Source organism: Triticum aestivum, chromosome 7B (genome assembly GCF_018294505.1).
Source record: "Triticum aestivum cultivar Chinese Spring chromosome 7B, IWGSC CS RefSeq v2.1, whole genome shotgun sequence".
Lineage (NCBI taxonomy): Eukaryota > Viridiplantae > Streptophyta > Magnoliopsida > Poales > Poaceae > Triticum > Triticum aestivum.
This window is the reverse complement of record NC_057813.1, coordinates 240,152,021-240,175,878: the sequence shown is the minus strand read 5'-3', so window position 1 is coordinate 240,175,878 and position 23,858 is coordinate 240,152,021. Positions and strand designations below refer to the sequence as shown.

Genomic DNA, 23,858 nt, shown 5'->3' with positions numbered 1-23,858 from the left:
GTAAATTTTTGACATCCTTAGCTTTAATACCTTTTTCCTTCATAGATTTCTTTGCCTCTTGCATATCTTCAGGACTGAGATATAGTATACCTCTCTTCTTCGGAGCAGGTTTAAGCGGTGGTTCGGGAAGAGTCCAATCATCATAACTTTTCAAGATATTACTCAATAATTCTTCAGCCTGTCCAATAGTTCGTTCCCTAAAAACACAACCAGCATAACTATCTAGGAAGTCCCTAGAAGCATCGGTTAGTCCAATATAGAAGATATCAAGTATTTCATTTTTCTTAAGAGGGTGATCAGGCAAAGCATTAAGCAATTGGAGAAGCCTCCCCCAAGCTTGTGGGAGACTCTCTTCTTCAATTTTCACAAAGTTAAATATTTCCTGTAAGGCAGCTTGTTTCTTATGAGCAGGAAAATATTTTCAGAGAAGTAATAAATCATATCCTGGGGTCTACGCACACAACCAGGAGCAAGAGTATTGTACCAAGTCTTAGCATCACCCTTTAATGAGAACAGAAATAATTTGAGAAATAATGATAACGAATCTTCTCATCATGAGCAAATAGGGTGGCTATATCATTCAACTTGGTAAGATGTGCCACAACAGTTTCAGTTTCATAACCATGGAAAGGATCAGATTCAACCAAAGTAATTAACTCTGGGTCAACAGAGAATTCATCATCAACAAAGATAGGTGAAGTAGCAAACTTAGGATCACATTTCATTCTAGCATTCAAAGATTTCTCTTTCAATTTGCATAATAATTTCTTAAGATCATCTCTATCATTGCAAGCAAGAAAGTCTCTAGTTGTCTTCTCATCCATAACATAACCCTCAGGCACTTTGGGCAATTCATATCTAGGAGAACTAGGTCTAATAGGTGTTTCAAGATTTTCAGTTTCAAGCTCTTCATTAGTTTCAACATTCTCAAAAGCTTTAGTTCTAGCAAGTTGTTCATCAAGAAATTCACCTAGTGGCAGATTATCATCAAGCAAGGTACTAGCATCATCATGAGTATCATTCACAGCAGAAGTAGCATCATCAATAACTTGTGACATATAAGGATTAATAGCATGTGGTGGTGGTGCAAGTCTACTTATAATAGAAGGTGAATCAAGTGCAGAGCTAGATGGCAGTTCCTTACCTTCCCTCGTCTTGGAGGGAAAAAAATCTTAGTCTTAGCATCCTTCAGATTCTTCATAGTGATAATTCGATAATAATCCCAAGTGACTCAACAAATATAGCTATGCTCCCCGGCAACGGCAACAGAAAAAGGTCTTGATAACCCACAAGTATAGGGGATCACAACAGTTTTCGAGGGTAGAGTATTCAACCCAAATTTATAGATTCGACATAAGGGGAGCCAAAGAATATTTGCAAGTATTAGCAGCTGAGTTGTCAATTCAACCACACTTGAAGATTAATTATCTGCAGCAAAGTGATCAGTAGCAAAGTAGTATGATAGTTTTGATAGTAGTAGCAACAACAATAGTAATGGTAACAATGATAGCAATAATTTTGTAGCAAGTGCAATAGTAATAGTAGCAGTAGTATCTTAGCAGAAACAATATAAGAGAAATTCGTAGGCATTGGATAGGTGAATTCTTTGGATGATATTCATATAACAGTCATAACCTAGGGCGATACAGTACTAGCTCCAGTTCATAAATATAATGTGGGCATGTATTCCGTAAATAGTCATACATGCTTATAGAAAGAACTTGCATGACATCTTTTGTCCTACCCTCCCGTGGCAGCGGGGTCCAATTAGAAACTAAGGGATATTAAGGCCTCCTTTTAATAGAGAACCAGAACAAAGCATTAACACATAGTGAATACATGAACTCCTCAAACTACAATCATCACCGGAAAGTATCCCGACTTCTGTCACTCCGGGGTTTGCGGATCATAACACATAGTAGGTGACTATAACTTGCAAGATCGGATCTAAAACATAGATATAATGGTGATAACATAAACGGTTCACATATAAAATCATGGCACCCGGGCTCAAAGTGACAAGCATTAAGCATGGCAAAGTCATAGCAACATCAATCTCAGAACATAATGGATACTAGGGATCAAGCCCTAACAAAACTAACTCGATTACATGATGAATCTCATCCAACTCCTCACCGATCAGCGAGCCTACGAAGGAATTACTCACTCCTGGTGGAAGCATCATGGAATTGGCGATGGAGAAGGGTTGATGATGATGAAGATTGAAGATCCCCCTCTCCGGAGCTCCAAACGGACTCCAGATCTGGCCTCCCGGTGAAGAACAGGAGGTAGCGGCGGCTCCTTCCCGTGAAATGCGATAATTCTTTCTCCACGATTTTTTCCTCCGAAAATGTGATTTTATAGTATCAGGGTTGGAGTCTGCGGGGCCACCAGGTGGGGACAACCCACCTGGGCGCGCCTGAGGGTGGGGGGGGGCCTGGTGGGTTTTGCCCACCCAGGGTGCCCCCCTCCGGTGGTTCTTGGCTCCAAAAATTATCTTTTGTTGTATAAAAATTCCTCGCAAAGTTTTGTTCCAATCCGAGAACTTTTATTTCTGCACAAAAACAACACCATGGCAGTTCTGCTGAAAACAACGTCAGTCCGGGTTAGTTTCATTCAAATCATGCAAATTAGAGTCCAGAACAAGAGAAAAGGTGTTAGGAAAAGTAGATATGGCGGAGACATATCAGTCGTGAGTGCATACCCCTCCGCAAAATGAAATGATCTAATCTCAATCACCGGATCGAGATTGAACAGCAGGGAGGAGGTCACTGGCGATGACAGTCGCAGCGACGCCGGAGTTGGGAAGACGGTGGCTAGGCGGCTCGGGTTTGATGCAGGCGCCCTCTTTGGTGATCGTAGGAGCACGGGGGGGGGGGTCCACGGAGGTCAATGCGGTGCGCACGGCGGGGGGGGGGGCATTGGTGGTCATGACATTGTCGCGCTTGTTCTCTAGCACCAATGGTGGACGGACGGGGCGGCGACTCGTTCAATCGTCGTCGACGATTTGGTGCCTCGCTGCATGAGGAGAGGTGCCCGTAGACTACGAATGCATCTATCATGACTTCATCAATCTCAAGATGATGTGCCGCCTCAGTCACTCGAAGGTGCTCATAGGGGTAGGGTGTGCATGCATGCATCCATATGAGTGAGTGCATGTGCGTATGTACGAACGTTTGCTTTTGTACATCTTTTTTCACGTACTTCATCCCCCCCCCCAATAAAGAGAGTTTTTATTCACTCAAAATGAAACATCAAGAGGATACAAACACAATGAACATATGCCTGGCATGTGCATAACCAGGATGCACACAACCAACAACAACACACCCACACGAAAGATCATACCGACAATGAGCGAAGTCATCAAAGATCGAAGCTATGCCTAGGCGGATGAAAATAAAAAAGAAGAAAAAACAAAGACAACAAACGCGACCAACGACACATAAACAATAAGCAGCAGCACCATCCACCGTCTTTGGCAACACAAGAACTACGAGAAAGGTTCTTCAAAAGCAACGCCTCAAGCATGGTAACATTGTTGTTTCCGGATTCAAACACTGAAGGTTAGATCCTTGGTCTTCACCTGAGAGAGCACATCTGAGTTATCTCCAAAGCAATGACTTCAACAAGGATGCGGCGCTTGAACACCGCCACTGCCAAGTACTACCATCGATAGTCAGACCTAGGGTTTTCACCTGGAGCTCGAGACTTCGTACCTGAAGAGCACCGCCAAGCCAAAGTCACCTTATGTTGCCGCCACCACTTGTCGAAGAAGGCGATGTTGCATTGAAGAGCATGCACATGCCCATGGTCACGGGATATTGTAATATGAGCCCTTCTATGGTGCGTAGTTCCTAACATGGACATCACCAAGTGACCTCTGTGAAACATGAGTAACCACATGATGTCACCATGACGCGGAAAGGAGGCTATGACACCCGTCTCCTTCTGCCGTTGATCCAGGAATCATCCGTCGCCAAGAGGTGCCCGTTGCCGAGCCAATCAGGCCAGCCACGCGGGGCACCAAGGAGCACAACATCGTGGCGCATTGAGTGGCCTTCATCACCACCAAACATCAGGAGCAGATGTTGCTGCTAGATTTTAATGAAGGTCAGGGGATGCCGCTGTCCCGCCATGCCAATGAGTCGCACCTCAAAGGAAACGTCATTAGCAGCAGACCCACTCGCACACACGTGCACCAATGCCTCTGCAACATTGACTATAGCACAACTACGATCTCTAAGGTCACCACCGGCCATCACGCCGCCATCGTCGCTGCCAAATCATCTACACCGTCTCAGTCCTTTGAATCACATAACCACCTTCAACAAACCAAACTTGAGATGGGGGGGGGGGGGGGGGTGTTAAAGCTAACACAAATGCCTCCAACCATTCCTTGCACCCTCTGCCTCGTTGTCACTAAGATGTCAGAGGTAGACGAAGAAGGAAGGCAATGTGTGGGGGCACGGGATCCAAACTCTGTGTGAGGCAAGGTGATGGAACCGAGCCGTCGATGATGTGCTGGACCAGGGAAAGAAGCCCCCAACCAAGACCGGGGCGTCCGCCTGCCGTGCAACCACATCCGTGTTCCCCACGTCTGCATTGCTTCACTGCCACTGTTGCACGTCACCACGCTGCCATCTTTGTCTCGAGCCGATACAGATCCGCCCCAAGTCCTGCCGCCGCCGTTGGCCATACGGGCGTCATCCGACAGCAGCAACAAGGGGATTGAGATGAGGGGAGCAAACGGGAAAACCAGATCGTGCTGGCTGCCCGAACGCAGGGACACTCTTGCTTGGTTTTACTGTTTTTAGAATCTACATGTAAATTTTATTTTAACATGATTCTAGCGACAACGCGCGGAGCCACATCATCCTTTTTTTTTAAAGGAAAGCCACATGGCACTTTATTTAAAATTGTGGCAGTGTTACATCGTTGAGTACATGAGATAATAAAAAGCTGGTAGCAACATCTGCCCAAACAAAACTTACTTATCATAACAGTATCGCGGAGCCACATGTCGTTTGATTTATCTACCGGTTGCAAACGTTGTACACTGCTTAGTGAATTAGGGATTTTCTGTGTTTTCAGTTATGACCTTGCCCTCTACCCAAGCGCTTGAGTAGCTCTTCATATTCATTTCTCGTTATACTAGAAAGTAGCAATCCCAAATAAAATGCATTATTCTCTGACCCAACATGATAAAAAAACAGAGGCATGCAGTAGTGGTAACACGCATGTGTGACGGATAAAATTAGGCCGTTTTCATCTTTGTTCTTTTTCATCAGGCATAAGGCACTGTTACAGAACACACATGAAAGCAGGAGGAAGTAACCAAGCAGCTACCATCTCTAAGATCTCTTGATCCGAACGAGGCCGTCCCGATTAATCTTACACCGAGGTGGCGGCCGCCGCGCGCGCCATGAACGCCGGGAGGCTCGTGATGTGCCGCAGCAGATACGCCATCTCCTCCTCGTCGTCATCTTCGTCCTCACACATGGAGTCGCCGTCGTTGCTTCCGCTGCTGCTGTTGTCGCTGCCGTAGTGCACGACCTGCTCGTCCTGTCCGAGAAACTGCAGGAAGTTGGCGAGGACGTCCCCCTCCAGCCACTTAACGCTGGGCAGCGGCGGTGCTGCGGCCTCCTCCGCCTCTTTGAGGAACTGCACGTACTCGGCGAGGACGTCCCCCTCCAGCCACTTGACGCCGGGAAGCGGCGGTGCTGCGGCCTCCTCGGCCTCTTTGAGGAACTGCACGTACTCTGCGAGGACGTCCCCCTCCAGCCAGACCACCGGGAGCGGCGCCGTCACGCACGCCGGCTGTGCCTGTCCGACGATCTGCACGTACTCCGGGGGCGCCATGCTGCCGGCCGGCTGGTCGCTGCTCCTCGTCCCGTATGCAGATTGTGGGAGAAAGGAAGGAAGAAGAGCTAGGTCCTGACGCGATTGATGGAGGAGGATTGAGCTAGTGTTGTTCCTTGAGGTTATGTATAAAGAGTGGCCGATGCGACAGTAACTCGGTATCGGTACCGGGTCTGAGTGCCCGACGGACTGAGAGTGCATATTCGGGCCAGGTTTTGCAGTGGCGTGGCGTGCGCGCAAAGCAGTGGCGTGGAATCTCCAAGGGAAGGTGTGTGCGTACGCGTGCGTCGATCGGGCGTCGCTCGGTCCTCAACGCGGGTGAAGCACGCACGCACGCACGTGCTCCTCATCATCAAATCATCTGCTAAGAGAAAAATAAACAAAGGCTGAGCTGCTTTCTTTTAGAGACTTTCGATCTATTCATAACTATATAAGATAGTACTAGTACAAAGCACATCAAAAGCAAAAACTACATCCAGATCTGTGCCTACAAGCACCGGAGCCCGCAGTACACTACAACCTTTAGGTTCACATCAGCAGCCATTTTAATAATTATCCACAAAGTAGTACATAAGTAAGCATGAAGCTATCATCTTGGCAACACCTCTCGCTACTCTTATCTCCTTGATGAAGGGATGCAGATGTCCGAACCGAATACCAAACAGACATCGCACCAAAGTCTAACATTTAAAGCCGGATGCCCCAGCCAAGCCACAATGCCGGGACTGGGTCACGTACCGGTCCGACGCACTCTTAGAGGTCGCTGCCGCCGTCTTACACCGATCCATCTCTAGAGCAGGTACTGACGCACCAACCTTGCCAGGCCTGTCGCCGGCGCCAGACAACGGCATCATCCTGCACGTATCCATCCACACACGCCCGTCGCCGAAACACCGCAGCGCCATGCCGTCGGGATCCGCAGTCGGCCTTGCGGTACATTTAACACCGCTTCTCATCTTGTCCCCTCCAGCCAGCACTTGCTCCAAGACGATGCCCCCATGAGGGAGAACGACACCGAAGGCGCCGTCATCGTCCGATCCGGTAGGCCTAGATCTAGAGTTTCCCTTGAAACATCCCGATCGAGTTGATTTGACCTGCAACAACGATGCCTCGAGAAGAAAACAACATTAGAGACGCCACCATCGTCCGCCAAGACCGCAGTCAGGCGCGATTTTCGCTGGAAGCCGCGTCGTCCCGATCTCACGGCTAGCTGAAACCACATGGAGCTTCGCCATGAAAAGACGTACTTCGCCGCCGGTACTCAAACGAAGATCCTCCATCCCCTCACCGGAGCCCTCATCGCGCCGCCGACCATCCAAGTGAAGAATCAACAACGGATTTGGATGGGATCCAGATCTGCGGTTGCCGCCATGCCCACCATCGCCAGCACCACCAGCCATGGGGTCGTCGGTTACCGCCACATGGTCAGGGAGCTGCCCTGGCCGCGGTGTGAAGCCCCCAACCCGAGGTGCCCCAACCGCCTTGAGTGGTTGCCGCCACCTCTTCCTGCCTCAGCGCCTTAGCACCGGGCGCCGCCGCGGCCAACACCAGTGGCAGCGGCGACAGTAGATGCCTCAAAACAGGGTTAAAATGGGAGAGATTTTCACTTCCCGGCCTCTGCACCAATTATGGATGCATACAACCATTTTAGTATGAGTACCAATATAAATATGGTCCTCAATTTTTTTTAAATGAGTATCAAGATATTTCTTGATGGGTGGTTCCACCACAGACCAATCTTAACCCTCAATAAATGAGGAAAAACCCCCTGTCAATTCTAGGAATTGAACTTGGATTGTTAGGCTGCATAACCGCATGCCCAACCACTGAGCCAAGGCACTGATCCACTTGTTTCTACTGAGACGCTGTTCGTGAGTTTTTTCTTTTCAAGGTGGGAGTACTCCTCTGTCGTACTTAACTGAAACGAAACATAATCCGGCGTGGCACATACTACAATGCAAGTATTAGTTTAGCAACGTAGTACTACAACCAGAATAGACACAAACCCTGCTATCCTGGCAAAGTGTTTACACTTTAGAGCACCGACAGAAAGAAGAGAATTCAAATTTCAAACCTCACCTACACCAGCCGCTTTCATCAGGATCAGGGCAAAGCCTGCGTGGTGTAAAGCACTTTGTACCGGCCAGTGATATGCTTGTTTGAGCAATGAACTCCTCACCTGCTTACCATTTGTGTAGGAGTGATCAGGCATCGTATGCTTCTCCTGTAAGTAGCCGAGCTGCTTTCCCGGTGTGTCCTGGACCGCCCAGCCTGCAGAGCACAGAGCAACAGAAAGATCAGTAAAGGCTTTGCATTCTATTTGGTATTTCCCATAATAAAGGAGCCGCACCACAGAGACAAGGGTTGCTTTCTTTCCATTCTCATGCTCCACTCCAGCCACCATGGGTTTAATTAGGATCCTTAATCTACATGTATATGCACGCATATCACATGCATGCTCCTAGAGATTGGTTCACAACTCCTCAAAGTGAACTTTGAGGTGCCCATTGCTTATCTTTTCATGTTCAATAATTTCATAATGCATTGTTGTCTGACACGGATTCGTGTTTTTGGAAGGTAAGATGCCCGGCAAATTGAGGGGCACAGCCTACCGGTCCGGCGGGGCAACCTTTGGCACCGACGACGAGCTCCTTCTGGTCGCACAGCATGGAGCACAGACTCTAGTCCTCCTTTTCTTCTATTTTTCTTATATACCAAACAATGGTTAACTTTGAGACACGCACGGTCTTGTAGCTGATGGAGCTCCTCTTCTAAACCATCCATTGTAGCCTTGTAGGGCTTCTCTACCTCTACTCCCACGGCCACCAGCAGCAGCATTAGCAGTACCAGCCCAATATATGCACACAGATCCCGATCCAGGAGGGAAACGGCTTCATGGGGCTAATCGAGGAGACAGTGACGAGCCTTACCAGGGCCGTGCTGAACAGGGCGATCCACTACGCCGAGTCTGCCATCGCAAAGGAGGCTGCCCTCCACCTCGGCATCCAGCGCGACCAGACCTTCATCGCCGACGAGCTCGAGATGATGCAGGGCTTCCTGATGGCCGCGCACGACGACCGTGACAGCCACAACAGGGTCATGAAGATCTGGGTGAAGCAAGTCCGCGACGTTGCCTACAACGTCGAGGACTGCCTCCAGGACTTCGCTGTTCGTGTCACGGTGAGGAGGTCCTGGTGGCGTTTTCCTCGCAAGCTGCTGCACCGGCGGCGCGTGGCCAAGAAGATGAAGGAGCTCAGAGCAAAGGTTGAGGATGTCAGCCAGAGGAACCTGCGCTACCACCTCATCAAGGCATCCAAGCCAATCTCCGCTGATGAGCAGTCGTTGGCCGTCGCCAGTGCAACCATGTCTGACATTGACGAAGTAAGGCGGCAGCATGAAAAGGCAAAAGTGGCTCTCGTTCGGCTCATCAGCAAGAAGGACAATGACCTTAGAGTCATTGCGGTGTCAAGGACAAATGCTATCTGTCTTGGAGAGACCTCCATCGTCAAAAGAGCCTACGAAGATCTCAAGATACACAAGAAATTCGAGTGTTTTGCCTGGATCAGGTTGGTGCGACCCTTCAATTCGACAAAGTTCTTGCAAAGCATTGCCCGGCAGCTCTATGTACATTATCTTCAGCAGGCCAAGCAAACAGAGAAAAATCCTGCAGATGCCCAAGTTCTGAGAAAGATGGGGATGATGAGTGAGGAGGATTTGGCTAATGAATTCAAGACATATATCAGTGAGAAGAGTTACCTGATTGTGATTGATGACATACACACCGTTGAAGAGTGGGATCGCATTATAACATGCTTCCCACAAAGCAAGAAAGGAAGCCGAATCGTAGTGTCGGCACAGCAAGTTGAAGTTGCAAGCTTATGCGTAGGGCCGGAGAATGTAGCACCAGAGCACAGGCAGTTGTTTGCTGATCTTCATGCTTTCTACGAGAAGGTGACATTCAAACTCTGATTTGCCGAATATCATCTTACTAATGCTACCTCTTGTTGGCTTGCTGAACTAAGTACACATGAACCAATGTAACAAAGAACACCATCAATAACGTGAAGCAATCAATAGGTTGCCAAATCTAGTAAAGTACTTCCTCTCCGGTCAGTATTATAAGATGTTTTGGCTGTTTCAATATAGACTACATACGGATTGAAATGAGTGACCAAACACACTAAAATGCGTCTACATACATTCGATTTAGAAAAAAAGCTAGAACATCTTATAATAGTGAACAGAGGGAGTAGTAGTCTTTACATTTGATATTTCAATTTTTATATAGATCAATAAGTCCATATATCTATACATTCGCGGGTAACATTTCATTGATATTCCATTTAAGGACCATGAGCTTACGTTATTTAATTCACCCAGGCCAAATCATACTTGTGCATTGATTTTAATTTCCCTAATTTTGGCTCCAAATTGTAAAATGCAAAATATCTCAAATATTCTGAATCCACAACCGTAGACACTTAATTAAATTGAATAGCCTTGCATTATTATTTTAATCTGGAGAATACAATTCCTACCACGTTTTTGTTTACATGAATTACAAGAAGGGCCATCAAGAACTTTATGTGCTAACATGATCTTCATTCACATCAACTAGTTTAGGGGATAGTGAACCTCGGTAATTGCTAGGCCGGATAATTAACTACCCTGGACACTACTCCTAAAGGAGATTTAAAGTTTTTAGAGGCGATGTTACCCCACATGGTTACGCAATTAGACATGTTTCATATTGTTTACATGTTCAGTTTTGAAGATTACATAAACTTATGAAAGTTTTAGCACTTGACTAAAGATTGTCCAGTGAAAAAATAAAGCAGCGCCTAATCATTGTTTTCTTATGTCTAGAGTTTTCAAGATGCAGCAGATCTGGTGGAAACAGGATCTAGCTCAAATATATCCTGTATGTATAATAATAACTCTCTGTACAGGAAGAGCTTAGTTGTTTTGAAGGAATCTGAGCCCATCGGACGTGACCAAGAAAAATCTGATACTATTGAAATAATTACAAATGGTGATAGCCAACACCTTGAGGTGGTCTCTGTGTGCGGAATGGGTGGTCTTGGGAAAACAACACTAATCAGAGATGTCTATGAAAGCCAAGAGCTCAGTGGCATGTTTGAGAAGTCTGCTTTTGTCACAATAATGCATCCTTTCAATCGGGGAAAGCTCATTGAGAGCTTATCTAGACAGTTTGGAGAAAAGGATGTGGAAAACATGTACCAGTATTTGGAAGGAAGGAAATACTTGGTTGTTCTTGATGATCTCTCGTCCACCACGGAATGGGACGCTATAAAACAACATTTTCCTCCAACAGGCACAGCAAACCGGATCATAATCACCACAAGAAAAGAGGATATTGCGAAGCATTGTTCGAAGAGGCATAAGAATATATACAACCTCCAGGGGCTGGTATACAAAAATGCCCTTGACCTCTTCACACAGAAGGTACCAATAACATATGGTTTGTTTGTTTTATTTGACCGAAAAAGGCAGGTTGTAGGTTCTGATAACATATGGTTTGTTTGTACACATGTGTCAGGTCACAGAGAAAAAAAAAAGATGATTGTTACGCATGTGCTAACTATTAGTTACATGATATATTTATTGAAAATATAAAAAGAAGCCATATATTCTGATGTCCTAGGCATCAATGGTAGGGTTCAGTGTAGGCTGAGGCGGTTCCACCCGATCAACCATACACTTTGAAGGAAGGCATTGGCCAGCAAAGGGCCAGAGGGCCAGCAAGAAACAATAATAAGATGGTTGGATTAGGTTTTATCATCGAGGACCTGGTGGATGATGATGGCAGGCATGCTGTTACATCCCCGGATTCAAATTTTGGTTAAAGTCCAAACCATATGTGGTACAGCCTATGCACGTCAGCCATCTGTTTGGACTACTGTCCTCTCTTCAGTCAAAAGTATTAGGGAAATGTTTTACATCTGTAGTCTGATTTTAGCTTTTGGAAGGAAAATAGAGTTTCAATTGAACAAGGAAAGTGCCTCCATCACATGAAAAAAGTGTTTCCACATCACAATTTTGTTACATGGGAACAACTTAGAATAAGTGTTTTCATCTTAGAACTTTTATGTTGTGTATGTTTCAACAGTGTTTCCATTTCATGAGTAAAATTTTAAAATGTTTCCATAGACTCCGACCTGATGCCAGTCCATAGTCACTGCCAAAGTCCTAATTCTAAGAGTTGGCAAGTTTGGCCCAAAGAGATATTATATGCTAGTATTACTTCCTTTAGATTAACAGCTGTAGGATTAACACACCACCATGGCACAGATGATCGCACTCCAACATAGGATGCCATGGATTAGGCTATGGTTCGCTAATTGGCCTCACCAGAGTAGTAGCATGCTTCGTCGACAAGGTCGCCGGGAAGCCGCCCACCTGGAAGGCTTGGCTTATGAACAAGGCGGGCCGCCTCGCCTTTGTCAAATCCGTCATGAGCGCGATCCCTATTCACCAGCTACTAGTGTTGGCGCCACCTAAGAAGACACTTAAGCTCTTGGAAAAGATAGAACGGATTCCTCTGGGCGGGCCGCACCAAGGCCAACGGTGGCAATTGCCACGTTAACTGGCGGCGCGTTTGCCGTCCTATCCACCTGGGTGGCCTTGGTGTCCACGATCTGGAGCGTACCGGACTCGCTCTGCGCACGATGGCTATGGCTCAGCCGCGTCAACGATGGCAAGGGCTGGAGCGGCCTCGACATGCAGTTCTTGCGCGAGGAACGCGTGTTCTTCTTCGCGTCTACCACCACAACGGTGGGCAATGGGCAGCGCGCCCTTTTTTGGGAGGACCGATGGATCAACGGTCACGCCACTGGGGAGGTCGCGCCGCTCCTGTATGCCTGCATCCCCAAGCGACACCGCAAAACCAGGATGGTCGAGGCCGGCCTACATGAGAACCATTGGGCATCCGACATCCACGGAATGATCGGCATTCAAGAGGTAGGCCAATACTTGCACCTCTAGCGCATGATTGAGCACACTGCTCTCAATGCCGAGCCAGACAGTCTGTGCTGGAAGTGGAGCGTGAATGGCGACTACTCGACCAATTCTGCCTACCTGGCCACCTTCCACGGCTCCATCCAATGTCAGGCCTGGAGGCTCAACTGGAAGTGCTGGACGCCGCCACATGTTCGTCTCTTCCACTGGCTTGCCAACCTAGACCATTGCTGGATGGTCGACCGCCTCGCACGCCGCAACCTGCCACACCCGCAACGCTGCCCCCTTGCGATCAGGCTCCGGAGACGATACAACACTGCTCCTGGGATGCCCATTCTACCGGCAGGTGTAGTACGCGATCCTCTCATGTCTGCGCTTCTCTTGCCTGCCGCCCGACTATGACGCCACACTCCATGATTGGTGGCTCTCGGCCAGGCAGAGCACCCCGAAGCCCATGCACAAAGGCCTTGCGTCCACAACCATGCTCGTCCCCTGGATGATTTCAAAGCACTGCAACGATTGCGTCTTCGACGATGAACGACCCTCAATAAACACCCCGGTCGCCAGTGTTAAGCTTTTCATGCACTAGCCAACGCAACCAAAAGTCCGAACTGATGGAAAGGGCTAGGCAATCCACATATACACTTTAACACCCCCTCTCACATGTGACGCAGGGGAAGTCAACACATGAATAGACTCAGAGATATGGCTCAAGAGGCCTATACGTGGACACAACGGGGGCAGCAACAATTTTTGAATAAATTGCGAAAGTCAGGACTTGAACTCAAGACCTTAGGCTCTAATACCATGCTAAGCTTCATACACTCGCCAATGCAACCAAAAGTCTGAACTGATGGAAAGGTGGTAGGAGCTAGGATCCTACCTGGGCTAGGGCGTAGGTTGTACGGGAAGGGGGAGGGTTGACGGAGATGCGATTGTGGCTGCCGGCGGCGGGGCGCTGTGGCGCGATGAAGAAGAGGCGGCGGCGGCGCAAGAGGCGGCTAGGGTTAGGTCTCCCGGCTCCCTTCGGGAAGCCGAGCAAATAATGATTGCTTCTTGCTTGATTAGATTGATACATATCCTCTCCTTATATAGAGGTTTACTTGACTCCTAAGCAAACGGTCCTAATAACGATAAGATAATTGGGCTAAGCCCCTAATAATGATAAGATAACTTGGGCCACTCGGCTAAACCCCTAATATGCCGGTCATAACACTTCTCCCCGCCTGCACAAACAGCTCATCCTCGAGCTGTAAGGTGGGGAAGCGCTTGCTGAACTCCTCGAGGTGATCAACCAGCGTCAAACACCTTCATGACAGCTGGGGCAGCCAGGTCAGCGGCGACGGCGTCCTCCGGAATGTAGTCTGCAGCCTCCAGGTAGAAGAGTCGCGGGCAGACGTGGCCGGGCGTGTAGGGCTCGTCGCAGTTGAAGCACAACCCTTGGCGGCGACGCTCGAGTAGCTCGGCCGAGGTGAGCCGGCGGAACGGGCGCGCCGTGGTCGCGGCGAGGGGTGCCGTGGAAGCCTAAGCAGGCCGACCCTGCATGGGAACATCCGGCCAGGGTAGCGATCCAGCGGCCCGGGACGGTGAGTCTTGCTCGATGGCCACCGCGTGGCGCTCGAACGCGCGGGCGTAGTACATGGTCGTCTGGAGATCCTGGGGTCCCCGAAGCTCCATGTCCACGCGAATGTGATCTAGAAGTCCACCGACGAAGAGGTCGGCCCGCTGCTGCGCCATCACGCCTGACGCGTGGCATGCCAGGGCCTGGAAACGGTCGGCAAAGTCCTGAACCGTGGAGGTGAAGGGAAGGCGGCCTAGCTCTGCCAAGCGGCTCCCGCGGATCGGTGGCCCAAAACGAAGGAGGCAGAGCTCGCGGAAGCGCTCCCAAGGGGGCATGCTGCCCTCGTCCTGCTCGAGGGCGTAGTACCAGGTCTGTGCCGCGCCGCGGAGATGGTAAGAGGCGGGCCAGGTATGCTCCTAAGCGAGGGTGCGCTGCCCGCAAGAACTGCTCGCACTGGTTGAGCCAGTTGAGGGGGTCCTCCATGCCGTCATAAGTGGCGAAGTCCAGTTTGGCAAACCGCGGAGGTGTCTGAGTCGGAGCGTCGTGGCCGACTAGCTCGGAGGTGCGAAGCAGCGAGGATTGGGGCGCGCAATCAGCATGGCTGCGGCCCGCGGAGTGCCCCGCCGAGCCGGAGGGATCGCCGAACTGCAGAGTGGGTGTCGGCGGGTCTCCAGCCGACGTGTAGACGGGTGGCGGCGATGATCCGGTCAGGCAGGCCGGTATTGGGGACGGTGACGGCGGGAAGCGCACTTGCTGGATTGGTACGCCTCCCTGCGTGGGTGACCCAGGCCCCGTGCTGGGCGGGGGCGGGGCCGGCAGATGCAGCGGTACGGACCCGGGTGGCATGGGGGGCGCAGCGAGGGCCGGTGCCGGCCACTGTGGCCATTGAGGCGCGGCAGCGGGCGGCGATGGAGCCGGCTGCTGGGGCTGCGGCTGCCCGGACCCGGGAGGCGTCGGGGGCGCAGCGAGGGCCGGGGCCGGCCACTGTGGCTATTGAGGCGCGACAGTGGGCGGCGGTGGGGCCGGCAGCTGGGGCTGCGGGTGCCCGGACCCGGGAGGCGTCGGGGGCGCGGCGATCACCGGAGCCGGCCACTGCGACCAGTGGGGGGCGACGGCGGCTGGCGGCTGACCGGGCCAGTGGTGGTGTAGAGGCCCGATCGGCGCCGTGGTGGCCGCGTACCAGGGCAGGGCGGCTGGCCCGGTCGCGGCGGCCGGCTGCAAGGCCCGGTCGCGGCGGCCGGCTGCAAGGGCAGCGGCTGCCCGTAGGGCCCGGCCAGGTAGAGGCGTATGCCCTGGACGGCGGTGACGAGGTCGTTGAGGACCCCGGTCATCTCCGCCAGGGAGTAGATGGCAACAGCCGGGGCGGTGGAGGGCGGCGGCGTCCGGCCGGTGGAGGCACCGGCGGTGGAGTCCAGCGGCGCAGTGGAGAGAGGCAGCGGCATGGTGGTGACGGGCAGCGGCGGGTTGGGTGGTGGTGCAGACATGATTGGAATCGAGCTACCTGATACCAAATTGGTAGGAGCTAGGATCCTACCTGGTCTAGGGCGTAGGTTGTACGGGAAGGGGGGGGGTTGACGGAGATGCGATCGCGGCTGCCGGCGGCGGGGCGCCGTGGCGCGATGAAGAAGAGGCGGCGGCGCAAGAGGCGGCTAGGGTTAGGTCTTCCAGCTCCCTTCGGGAAGCCGAGCAAATAATGATTGCTTCTTGCTTGATTAGATTGATACATCTCCTCTCCTTATATAGAGAGGTTTACTTGACTCCTAAGCAAACGATCCTAATAACGATAAGATAATTGGGCTAAGCCCCTAATAATGATAAGATAACTTGGGCCACAACCCACTCGGCTAAACCCCTAATATGCCGGTCATAACAAAAGGGCTAGTCAATCCACATATACACTTCAACAGCCATGATCAAGGACGAGGCTGCTCTATGGGCCAGAACTGGGGCTCCGGGCCTATGTGCCATCTTACCGCAAACCTGGGATGTCCATTAATTTTTCTGTCATTGCCCTGTAACCTGCCTCCTAGGAGGATTGTACCAAACTTCTCGAAAAAAAGGACTGGGTGGCCACAGCAGTAGACACTCACAAGTTGTTCCTCTAACTTGGTGGGGTTAGAGGAACAGGGACAAATATATGTGGATGGGAAAGATGGGAGTAGGTAATCCATTCGATTAATGCTCACTAATTATTGTATGAAAGATAGGAAACACTAGCAGACATACAAGAACACTTTTTTTTATCATTGTTATGACAAAATTGAGCAGAAAAGATTAATCCTAGTATACCAAAAAAACATTAACACTGTATACGCATATTCTAATTCGGAGTTACATAACAGAGATACTGCTGCCAAATGGAAGGAAGAAATGCCTAGCTTCGGTTGGTGGGCAAGTGTTAGTTGTGACGCTCCTGGCGAACCACTGACATGTAGAGAGCATCACCGGAGGATGGAATCGGTTTGAGAATGAAATCGACAGAGAGAGGAACTCAACTGGGGAAAAACAGACAAGTTGCGGCGTCCAGTAAATATGAAACCCTAAACCTGAGGCTCTAATACCATGCTGGAGAAGCAACTTATCTCTATTGCATAGCACAAGGGGCAACTATATATGGTAAGGGACTTGGAGCACAAGTAAGGATATCTAGACTAATACGAATACGTAAAGAGACCTAGACCAACAGTAATAGAACTAATACTCCTAAACAGGTTCAAGTTCTCTTGACTTGAACTTGTACCTTTGTAGAGCACAGAGAAATTGCTGACAGACGAAAAAGAAAAGCATGTCTCAGGTTGCGCGGGGGAGCGTGCGTAGAATCCCATCACCTTGGTTCAAGTTCTCTTGGCACTTGGTCTGTAGAGTTTCAGAATTTTCCAAAAGGTGCAAAGACATCTCTTTTTCCGAGAAAGAATGTAACTGTGGATACGGGACATCTTCTAGAATGTTAGGTCATGTACTTCTTAGTTTATTTATTAATTAAACTTTTATTCATTAGGCGATGAGGATGTCTTGTATGCAATAGTAAAACAGAACTGTGGTTGGAAGTTCATAAAAAATTGAGCTCCAAATAGTCTGCACTCCCTCCTATCCATATTACTTGTCGCTGCTTTAGTACAACTTTATACTACAGTTGTACTAAAGCAGTGACAAGAAATATGAATCGGAGGGTGTATTAGAGTTACTTGATTGGCCTGCATATGTAGCCAGAGGACCAAGGGCACAAGTTGCAGATTTACTTTGCAAAATGAATTTTGGAAAATTCTCTTGTCCAAGGAGCCAACAAATATAACAGGAGTGTGCACCTTTAAAATCACATAGTCTGTGTTCCGTTGTAATCACAAAACTAAAGTATAAATTTGGATGACTATTGTGTGTTTAGTTTTATATTTGGTGTACTAAAAATATTAAACTGTAAAAATTTCAGATATTTGGCAAGATTACAAATTTGGATGATCAATATCCAGAGTTGGTTGAACAAGCAAAGCTGATCCTAAAGAAGTGCAGTGGACTTCCCCTTGCAATAGTCACCATAGGTGGTTTCTTGGCAAACCAACAAAACACACCTTTGGAATGGAGGAAGTTGAATGAGCATATTAGTGCTGAGTTGGAACTGAATCCAGACCTTGGGCCCATAATGACAGTCCTTAATAAAAGCTTTGATGGCCTACCATACTATCTTAAGCCTTGTTTCTTGTATATGTCGATCTTTCCAAAAGATCGCGAGGTCAGTCGGCGTCGTTTGGTGCGTCGGTGGATTGCAGAGGGTTATTCAAGGGAGGTGCGTGGCAGGTCTGCAGAGGAAATAGCAGAGGGCGACTTCATGGAACTCGTAAGCAGGAGCATGCTCCTACCATCTCAACAATCAATTCATGGTAGAAAAGGAATTGATGCATGCCAGGTCCATGATCTAATACGTGAAATCAGCATCAAGAAGTCAACTGAAGAAAATTTTGTTTTCACACTGGAGGAAGGTTATGGCTTAAGCAGACGGGCCACAGTTCGGCACCTTGCTATAAGCGAAAATTGGAAGGGAGATCAAAGTCAGTTTGAGAGCATAGTGGACTTGTCCCGTGTGAGATCAATAACAGTTTTTGGGAAGTGGAAGCCATTTTTTATTTCTGACAAGATGAGGTTGCTACGAGTGCTGGACCTAGAAGGCACACCAGGCCTAGCTGATCACCACCTTCAGCACATTGGGAAGCTTCTTCACCTAAAATATTTTTCCATAAGAGGATGTGATGATATTCATCACCTGCCACACTCCTTGGGTAACCTGAGGCAACTCCAGACACTAGATGTCAGGGATACGAGAATACTAAAGCTGCCAAAGACCATCATCAAACTTCGGATGTTAACCTATCTCCGCCTTGGTAGGAAATCGACTGACAAAAAGGTGTCATATGAGAAACTTGAAGAGAAGCTCTCAAATTCAATGGGCAACAACAGGCTATGTCTATTGACTTCAGGGTCAGTGATGCTTTGTGCAGCTTGTTGTGCACCCCGTCGTTTTGGTTATTCTGAAGACATGAACCGCCATGACATATGTACTGCTGCTTGCTGTGCTAGACTCCCTGCTGTTGCCAAGCGTCTGGACAGGTATGGAGTTCTAGCTCCTAGAGGGATGAGGAAACTGATCGGCTTGCACACACTGGGGGTTGTAAATGTTGCACGGGGGGCAGTCATTCAGGACATAAAAAAACTGACCTGGTTGCGCAAGTTAGCAGTAACTGGCGTCAACGGGAGAAATGGTGAAAAATTCTGTTCAGCAATCAATAATCTCAACCGTCTTGAGTCATTGTCAATACGGTCAGAGGGAGAGCCTGGATTATGTGAATGTTTGCACTGGATGACCTCGCCCCTGGAAAACCTCCAGAGCCTCAAGCTGTACGGTAATCTGATCAAACTGCCAAGATGGGTCCAGAGGCTCCAGAATCTTGTGAAGCTGAATTTACGGAGCACCAGGCTATCGGGGCATGATGGTGATGTGGAAGTTCTTGGGAGGATGCCAAATCTGGCCATCCTGCATTTGTTGGAGAAGTCGTTTCAGGGTGAAGAGCTTCGTTTCCAGATTGGGATTTTCAGAAGCCTCACAGTTCTTGTGTTTGGAAACTTTGGGGACATCAAATTGGTGAAGTTTGACCAAGGAGCAATGCCTAAGCTTGAGCAACTGCAGGTCAGGAATGACTGGAGGGTAAGTGCTGAAAATGGTTGTTCTGCGAATGAAGTTGCATTTTCAGGGCTAGACTTTCTCCCAAGCATCAAGGAAGCCCGGTTATGGTTAAACATTATCCCGGATGAACAACTCAAGGAAATACCAGATGAAGTATTCCTCAAGGCCAGCAACTTTGAGGAACACTTTCGGACCCAGCTTGCCAACAATCCAAGGAACCCCATTCTGAAGGTGGGTGAGCTCGAGAACCAGGACTAATATTGTATCTCTATACAGCTTGATTATTGTTGCCAATCCAAAAGGGCACATCATGGCTCCTGCCCAAGAATGTATTTTTGACTAATGTTGTATCCCTATACAGCTTGAACATGCTACTGGAGAATATGTTTTTTACTCTAAAGCATTCCTCTTGTGTTTTCTATAAATACAGGTTAAATCCTCAATGTTTACAACATTGCTATGTTCTGTTTACGAATATACCACTAATTGGTAACCCTTCATCCTGCTTCTCGGGTGAAATTGTGATGCATTCAATTTGATTGTACCAGAAAGACTCAAGTGTGCAACAGATTGTGCATATAAGTGAAATGTGCTAGTACTACTTATGGAAAATATCATGGTGAGATTGGACCCTTTCGTCATATCACCTGTGCTCTGGTTTCATTTTGTCGTGATTGAGCAGTAAGTGTAATAATAATAGAATTGGTGACATCTGTGATAAACGTGGATTGCGTGAAAATTAATGGATTATTATGTTTCTTTGCATGAACTGCTATGGCCTGCAAGGTGTTTGTTGCTGTCAGAGTTAAAGGGCGTTTCCGATGCATTTAAGCTTCTTGTTCTGAACCCATAAGGCTCATGGACTTCAGGATTCGGGAGAATAAGAGAGGTGTTCCAGCTAAGCTCTCAGGGAGCTCCTCCCATGTAAGCATGGAGAGGTTGTTGTCTAAGCAATAGCGTTAAGAGCTTGGAATGTCAACAATAGACAGACATCAAAGTTACTGAGAACTGATACCATGAACACTCGTAAACAGCCGAAACGAATTTACTAATAATCTGGCAAAACAAAATAAAAAATGCTTAAAGCACACATACAAACTAGATAGTGTGGTGAAGCCACCGCCACCTTCTTTTCCGAAAGTTCTGGACCTGCACCATTGCATCCCGTTCCTGAAAGGAATAGCTTGCATATTTAGTTTTTCTTTTCTCACTATGTTCTAATACAATGAAAGCAGAAATAGCATATCTAGCTAGGCAGCATCTTTATGCATATAGAAAAAAAAGCTTCAAGACATCGTCCGATGCACGGTAAGGTTTATGCAGCATCTTAGAGGCAGACACAATCTACTTTTGAGTCTCAGACGTTTCATGTGTAGCACACTGTCCATCAACATGTGAAAACGGGCTATAGATGTTAACCTGAGGAAGACACACATTTCTGGGTTACAAAAGCCGGGCCAGATCACTAATCGGTTTACTGATAAATGCAACTCTGCACATTCCTAAATGCAATCACCACTAAAATTTTGCTGCAGAACCAATGACGTGCCGTCATTCAAGTGCACGTCCCTAAATGCCGAAACGAAATTGAAAAAAATACAACATGTGCTGTGCTGCAGGGGATATCTTCGTTTTTCCCCAGCTTTCAGTTGAGTAGTTTCTCTGGGTGATACCTCTGCTATCCCCATCAATGCTAATAGAAGAGATCATCACAAGTTTATACACTAAAAATGCAGAGAAATCCTCAATGTCGCCATACCATGGGATCCACCATCACAGCTAGACAGTTTAATTCTGTTTCCGCAAAAAAAAAGGGGTCTAATTCTAGTTCAGATTGCCGAATTAAATCAGAAAATTGTGAACACCACATACCGAGGGCCGCTGCTAAGGGAAGCGAGCTCACCAGTCACCAGCGACCCTCTCCCTCCGACGACCCTACACCGGCGCGGCGAGGATTTCCCCGTAGTACATCCCTCTGGGCGCAACCCGTCGTCCCTTTCTCCTCCTTCGCCGCGGATGCCGCTGCCCGTCGCCGGGAGAAGCAGGATGTGTTAATTTAATGAAGGATCTGCTTTTAATGGGTCAGCTGAACTAGTGCGAACAAGCCAGCCTCGTTCCTGCCGGTGAGGTTTGTTTCCCCTTCGTCGCCATGACATGCGGGAAGGGAGAAGAGAGGCCACACGAAGAGAATTTTATTGTTTCCCCAAAAAAAGGAGAAAGTTTTGAGAGAAAACAAAATTACTTCACTGATTAAATGGACAGTACATTCACACATTCTTTTTTTTCCGAGAGTACACAAAAATTATACCATATAGTCTATACTACTATTAAACAATCAAACAAAAACTTCTTTAAGCACACCCACAAAGCATACACAGATCCAATACGATCGCACGATTAGGTCCACTAAAATCAATCTAACGATTAGCCTTAACCTAAACCATTTTCTGTGTGCACTTAGCAATTTACATTGACTGACCGTACTCCATCGTAGAGGAAAATATGAAACTTCATGCGTGGGCAATTAGGAAACTAATCATCACGGGTGCATCATATTCTAGGAAACTAAATCAGAGTGCACCCATCCTATTAGGAAACTAATCTCAGACAAATCCATCCTATTAAAAAGCTTATCTCGGACGCATCCATCCTATTAGTCTATACTACTATTAAACAATCAAACAAAAACTTCTTTAAGCACACCCCACAAAGCGTACATAGATCCAATACGACCGCACGATTAGGCCCACTAAAATCAATCTAACGATTAGCCTTAACCTAAACCATTTTCTGTGTGCACTTAGCAATTTACATTGACTGACCGTACTCCACCGTGGAGGAAAATATGAAACTCCATGCCAGGGCAATTAGGAAACTAATAATCACGGGTGCATCATATTCTAGGAAACTAAATCAGAGTGCATCCATCCTATTAGGAAACTAATCTCAGACAAATCCATCCTATTAAAAAACTTATCTCGGACGCATCCATCCTATTAGGAAGCTAATCGCGAGCCGCCTGCCACCACCATGCACGCTAGCCACGATGGGGGAAGCGCGAGGAGCTTCATCTTCCTCCAAGAACACACGTGCTGTCGCCGCCATCGTCTTCTACCTGGAGGCCAGGCGCTCTTCTGCCGCTACTGCGACGACTCCATCCACGTCCAGGGCATGCTCTCCGTCAACCATCGGCATCCCCGTTGACTTCACCTCCGTTCGCAACACCCATGCTGACAACAACCCACCACTGACGTCCTCGAAGTCCAAGCCGCCAACTGTCGTCGTCCCTAGGGCGGCACCAGTCTCGGCCGTGGCGCAGGAGGTGTCGTCATTGCCGTTCCTGTCGTCGTCCTACTGGGCCGTCGAGGACCTCCTGCAGTTCTTCCTACGTGCACAGTCGAGGGCACCGAAGGTCTATCACAAATCAATCAGGTGAACCTTTAATTTGATTTGGGGGTATTCTGCAATTTGAACGACTAATACTGCACTTTTGGCACTTGGAGGCAGGTCAGAAATTTTTGATCTGCAATTTCATCTATCAACCAATCTTCCTCTGATGCATTCTAGAAATAAAAAATTGGGACATGAAGAAATTGCTATTCCAGAGTTTAATTAATCATTTGATAATTCTTTTGGGAAATACATGTGATCTGGATCATGAAAATCATTCTCATATATACTCCCTCCTTTCCAAAATACAAGTTTTTTTAGAGATTTCAATGCGAACTACATACGGAGTAAAATGAGTGAGTCTACATTCTAAAATATGTATATATATATATATATATATATATATATATATATATATATATATATATATATATATATATATATATATTCGTATATAGTCCGTATTAGAATCTCTAAAAAAATTATATTTTGGAACGAAGGGAGTAGATATAGGAAGAATGAAACTAATTGTAAAAGTGTGTTTGTTTAGACCTATATACTTACAATGCGATTTCTATTTAGACCAAGATTAGAATGTGGCTACATGCATAAGTTTGGCTGGTTGAGAAATTTGAATTCATTATCTCTCATAAAGTGTCTGTTCAGTGGGTGCACGTGCATTACATATTAAATAAGAATCATGAGGCTTCAAGCAATCTAGAATTATAGATTTGAGATTATCTTAGGTTGTCGATTGCTGTACTGAAAATGTGTAATTAGATATGGCACGTACATAAGAATGCAGCAATCTTGTCTTACAAAGTAGGATCAAGAGGGATACTGAAGAAGTCAAGATGCAAAGTCTCTATTTCCCATGATTACTTCTCATGTTCA

General features: G+C 47.7%; 2 protein-coding genes across 19 annotated transcripts; one reads left to right on the top strand and one right to left on the bottom strand.

The window, feature by feature from the left end:
• Positions 1-5,243: 5,243 nt before the first annotated feature.
• LOC123155951 (uncharacterized) lies at positions 5,244-21,779 on the bottom strand. Of its 18 annotated transcripts, none has more exons than XM_044574103.1 (4): positions 21,447-21,779; positions 20,670-20,744; positions 7,942-8,133; positions 5,244-6,223 (listed from the first exon to the last, which is right to left on the bottom strand). In XM_044574103.1, the coding sequence occupies exon 4, from the start codon at positions 6,061-6,063 to the stop codon at positions 5,395-5,397; it is 669 nt and encodes a 222-aa protein (XP_044430038.1). In that variant the 5' UTR covers positions 6,064-6,223; positions 7,942-8,133; positions 20,670-20,744; positions 21,447-21,779; the 3' UTR covers positions 5,244-5,394. The 18 variants fall into 18 exon arrangements, with proteins under 18 accessions (XP_044430038.1, XP_044430048.1, XP_044430051.1 ...); XM_044574113.1 differs by having other exon boundaries at positions 20,701-20,744; XM_044574116.1 differs by having other exon boundaries at positions 8,042-8,133; positions 20,701-20,744.
• LOC123155950 (disease resistance protein Pik-2) lies at positions 8,630-19,968 on the top strand. Its single transcript, XM_044574101.1, has 3 exons — positions 8,630-9,813; positions 10,729-11,328; positions 17,829-19,968. Exons 1-3 carry the CDS (start codon positions 8,758-8,760, stop codon positions 19,830-19,832), a joined length of 3,660 nt encoding a protein of 1,219 aa, XP_044430036.1. The 5' UTR covers positions 8,630-8,757; the 3' UTR covers positions 19,833-19,968.
• Positions 21,780-23,858: the final 2,079 nt, after the last annotated feature.

What these genes read in the sequence shown, in the direction of transcription:
- LOC123155951 (XM_044574103.1), bottom strand. Translation starts at nt 6,063, where the DNA reads ATGCACTCTCAGTCCGTCGGGCACTCAGACCCGGTACCGATACCGAGT.
- LOC123155950 (XM_044574101.1), top strand. Translation starts at nt 8,758, where the DNA reads ATGGGGCTAATCGAGGAGACAGTGACGAGCCTTACCAGGGCCGTGCTG. An exon ending in TTCATGCTTTCTACGAGAAG is followed by an intron (nt 9,814 to 10,728) that starts GTGACATTCAAA and finishes TCTTATGTCTAG; the next exon opens with AGTTTTCAAGATGCAGCAGA. An exon ending in TTGACCTCTTCACACAGAAG is followed by an intron (nt 11,329 to 17,828) that starts GTACCAATAACA and finishes TAAAAATTTCAG; the next exon opens with ATATTTGGCAAGATTACAAA.